This window comes from Anopheles cruzii, chromosome 3 (assembly GCF_943734635.1).
Source record: "Anopheles cruzii chromosome 3, idAnoCruzAS_RS32_06, whole genome shotgun sequence".
NCBI classification, from domain to species: Eukaryota; Metazoa; Arthropoda; class Insecta; order Diptera; family Culicidae; genus Anopheles; species Anopheles cruzii.
Window position 1 is genome coordinate 70,741,956 of NC_069145.1, and position 4,728 is coordinate 70,746,683.

Sequence of the window (4,728 nt, forward strand, 5' to 3'; positions counted from 1 at the left end):
TGCACCACGTGCGATAGTGAAGAGTTTTCCGAGTGAAACTGCAAGTGGTCGCTCCGTGGGGAACATTGCTTCGTGCCGCTTCCTGAGGACCCCCGGACCGGTAACTGAGAGTTGCCCCTACTGTGTTTGAATGCTCCACTGCCTACTGCTGCCGATCAGCTGCGAGATGACCTTGGCCCTCGAGTGGTTACAATCGAAGTAAACGTTCGCGTGGCTCATGGTGTTTTATAATTGTTTTACATTAACATTATGTCCAACGCCTGTGATACCCGAACTGGGTTTTCGATGCAACTTAAACAGTTTCCATGCCACGTTCGTTGGTGTTGGTATTTTCTAATCTTCTGCATGCGAAATTAGGAACCGTCTCGAACTAAGGGGGTTCAGACGTGGCTTCACGCATACAGATCCGGGGCGATACCCCGGCCGGCAACTGCACCGGCACTGAGATAATTCCGTGGCCATTTTCGGCGCATTCCGTTGACCTTGCATGCGGTCGCGGAACGCTGGCACGCACACGAGCAGCCGAGCGCAAAGGTATAAAGCGTGGCTGGATGGCCTACGCCGGGCCGTGTGTCTGTTCAGCCAGTCTTTGCGCAAGCAGTGATCGTACTGGTTCTACCGCTCTCCGGATTCGACCTTGAGCTGTGTGTCGTAGTGTGTCTTTCGTGACTTCTGTCTTCTGTAACCGCTCCATTAAACGTCGCAAAATGGCCAACCCAAGCCAGGAGATTAAATACAAGCAGGTTTGTCGGAAGCGAGCGCCGTGGCCGTTCCTTGGGTCTCACCGCCGTACTATATGCTTCTGCCGTAGATTTTCATCAACAACCAGTTCGTGAATGCGGTCAGCGGTAAGACCTTCCCGACGGTGAACCCATCGACGGGCAAGAAACTGGCTGATATCGCCGAAGGCGACAAGGCGGACATCGATCTGGCGGTGAAGGCTGCCAAGAAGGCGTTCGAGCGCACGTCCGCATGGCGCCAGATGGATGCGTCGGCCCGCGGTCTGCTGATCTGGAAGCTGTCCGAGCTGATGGAACGGGACGCGGACACTCTAGCCAACTTGGAATCGCTGGACAACGGCAAACCGTTCCCGAAAGCGCTGTACGATGTGCAGGGTACGTTTGAGACGCTGCGCTACTGGGCCGCGCTCGCCGCCTCGGATGGGCCCCACTTTTCGTACACCCGCCGCGAACCGGTCGGTGTGGTGGGCCAGATCATCCCGTGGAACTACCCGCTGGCGATGCTGGTGTGGAAGTGGGGACCGGCGCTGGCCGCTGGCTGTACGATCGTGATGAAGCCCGCCGAACAGACACCCCTGACGGCGCTGTACATGGCGGCCCTCTCGAAGGAGGCTGGCTTCCCGAATGGCGTGATGAACATAGTGCCGGGCTACGGGCCGACGGCCGGTGCCGCCATCAGCACGCACCCTGAGATAGGCAAAGTCGCGTTCAGCGGATCGGCGGAGATCGGTAGAATCATCATGGCGGCCGCGGCCACCAGCAACCTGAAGGTGTCACTCGACGTGTTCAGCAAAAGACCGCTCGTTATCTGCGAGGACGCAAACGGTAGGTTTTAACCGATGGGCACAGGATGTGTCACTGGTGTCTAACCAATAATGTGTATTTTTAGTGGAAGAAGCAGCCAAGATTGCGTACAAGGCAGTGTTCGAGGACCAGAGCCAGTGCTGTATTGCGGCGACACGCACGTTCGTGCACGAAAGCATCTACGACAAGTTTGTGGCGAAGGCGGCGGAACTGGCAAAGGCACGCAAGGTCGGTAACCCGTTCACTGCCGGTACAGTGCACGGACCGCAGATTGACGAAACGCAGTTTAAGAAGATCCTCGACTACATCGAGAAGGGCGAGAAGGAGGGAGCAAAGCTGGTGACCGGCGGTAAGCCGGTCGGTACCGAGGGCTACTTCATCGAGCCGACCATCTTCGCCAACGTCACGGACGAGATGACGATCGCGAAGGAAGAGATCTTTGGCCCGGTCCAGAGCATCATCAAGTTCCGGACGCTGGAGGAAGCGATCGAACGGGCAAACAACACGTCGTTCGGACTGGCGGCCGGTATCATCACGAACGACCTCACCAAGGCGATCACCTTTAACCAAGCGGTCGAGGCCGGCTCAGTCTGGGTGAACATGTACGAAGGCATTGAGAATGTTCCAGTGTTTGATTTCTATAAAAAAATCAGAATTGCCCAGGAGCTCGGCATGAACGCGCTGGAGGGTTACCTGGAAACGAAGGCTGTTGAGAACATGACGATTTCCAACTATTAAGAGAGCGTGGTTTTGCGCAGTAATCAGTAACGTGTGTGCTTCGTGATGGTCATAGGCGAAGTGACTAACACTTTATTTGACAGATGTCATATCGATGTGCTATAAACTAAGGTTATTATGGACGCTAACGGTTGCTATATTCCAACACCAACCTAGCGTCATCTATCTATCTATCTATATATACACAGCTGGTCAATGAAATAGGTAATTGTGTAACTGTGGTGCCAGACGGCACGTAACTGTTACGCGCAACACGTAACTTGGTGTCAAATCTGTTTCGTGCCGTGTGGCAGGTCTGAAATATAACAGCAACAGAAACAACTAGTAAGAGAAATGTCAAACTTGTTTACATTCGTGTTTTTGGCCCGAGAAAATAGAAATCGGAGAGGTAAGTTGATTTCTGAATAATCTTTTCGCTTTTTTAGATATTGTTGCTGTACCAGCAAGATGAGATTGAACAAAGTGACAAAAGGCCAATCGTCCGGCACCAGGACCGCACATCCAGGATCATTGCTAGCCAAACAGAGCTGATGAAAGAGATGACCATTACGGCGAACAGGATTATGAAGGCAATAGATGTAGAGTTTACGAAAAAGCCACACTAATTCACGTTATTTCCCGAACATCCGGATTCATATTATACTGGGAGTGATCACGAAGAAATAAATGCTTGGTGCCATGCTTGGAATTATGCTGGTTTATTCTCTGCTAAGATTGTTTTGTACAGGAATCTGTAAGCTTGTGTTTCCAGCTATGCCTCGGGGAAATCCCGGACGGCGTCTGGCGTGCAGCTTGTTACTCGTCGCGAAGGGATGGGCGACGCCGAGTCCGTCGGTGAATAGTTTGTAGGTAAAAACCACAGGTAGGAGCGAGAGATGGTTCCATGGATAACATACGCGTCATTATTCATGCTGAAGTCGAAAGAAGCACTTGCTGTTGGTTTCAGTTTAGAGTTTCAGTTACTACGATTGTGGAATTTCATTCTCTTCGTCTCGCTACGTTAAAGGTTGGTGCTGTTGTTCTATAGTTAGGTAGTTCGGCAACAGTGTTTTAAAGTGAATTTGATTTAAAAAATTTTGTTAGTAGAAATGGCACTGATTGTTAACGATCCGGAGTGGATTCATAATTTACGGATCATCATCAACAATGTGCAGAGGCGTCGAGATGAGCGGAGACGCGGTCGACGAACATGGTGGGTGCGACCAATCTTCTTTCATCGGAAAGAAGACGGCAACGTTCTGCTCCACCGCATACAACAAGAGCAGATCAACGACACAATAACCATCTTTTTTGCTCCGGTTTGCTATCCATTTTATTGCTGAAATGGAGATAAACTTATAGTTAAAATTCAAAATAACATCACCAATAAAAATCTTTGCTTGTTAACAAACCTCTGTTTTCGTCTGTTTGTAAACAAACCTCTGTTTTCGTCTGTTGACGTCGTGTTATGCGCCTCGTTATAGGGTCTGCTGACCCACAACGCTTTTGACACCTACTGATCGCTTTACTGTCAAAATTGTCGCGGTAGGAGGCTGTTATATCCGTTGTTTCGTGCCGTCTGGCACCGCAGTAAAGCTGGTACAATTTGAACTGTACTCAAGCCATTACTAAACCAATGATAGCCAAACTGGTACTGTACTTAGATGTACTAGTTTATGTCATTTTTATGCTATGTTGGTGATACTTATGTCAAAAGTGACAGGTGTGTTACAACTTTTTTTTGACAGCGGTCTGATTTGGCCTGGTCAATAAAATAGGTAATTCGTTGTATACGCTGCGATTTCACCAGACTTCTTGAAAGGAATTGGTTTATTTGATCTTGCTGCAATCAATGTTCAATTGTAAATCTAAAAAACATCGTTTTTTACAGGTAAGACATCCAGAATGGGCAGATGCACTCATTGCAACCCTGGGCAAAGATAGATTGTGAAAAATATGCTTAAGGAAGGCGCAACGGACGAAAGCATCGCCAAAGTACTAGGAAAATCACTAAGTTTTGTGAGAAATGCTTTGTTGTGGATAAAAACAAAAGAAACGCGAGATAGACCAAGAAAAATCAAGCCAACGAGACATCATCGCATATCGTTTTTGGCCAAAGTGGATACGTTTGGTTCGTCTAGAACGATTTGCTCAATAATAAATAACATTGTTAGCCCAAAACATGTCCATAGGCGGTTACAAGAAGCTAATCTACCAGGGCTAATTGCAAGAAAAGTGCCACTATTGATTTAAAAAAAATTACAGATGAGGTAACAGTTTGCTGCTCAATATGGTTCATTGCAAGGTACCGAGGGTTACGAAAAATTGGCATAATATTTTATGGAACGACGAAACCAAAATAAATTTGTTTCGTTCGGACTCTCAGTGCAATGTTTGACGACCTGCTAGCAAATAATTCCATCCCAGGTTTACAAAAAAAAAATTTAAACATGTAGGGTGAAGTATC

General features: G+C 48.2%; 1 protein-coding gene across 1 annotated transcript; it reads left to right on the plus strand.

Annotated features, from left to right (window-relative positions):
• The first annotated feature begins 578 nt into the window (after positions 1-578).
• On the plus strand, positions 579-2,282 carry LOC128270899 (aldehyde dehydrogenase 1A1-like). The gene is made up of 3 exons (XM_053008324.1): positions 579-743; positions 812-1,565; positions 1,630-2,282. Exons 1-3 carry the CDS (start codon positions 708-710, stop codon positions 2,280-2,282), a joined length of 1,443 nt encoding a protein of 480 aa, XP_052864284.1. The 5' UTR covers positions 579-707.
• Positions 2,283-4,728: the final 2,446 nt, after the last annotated feature.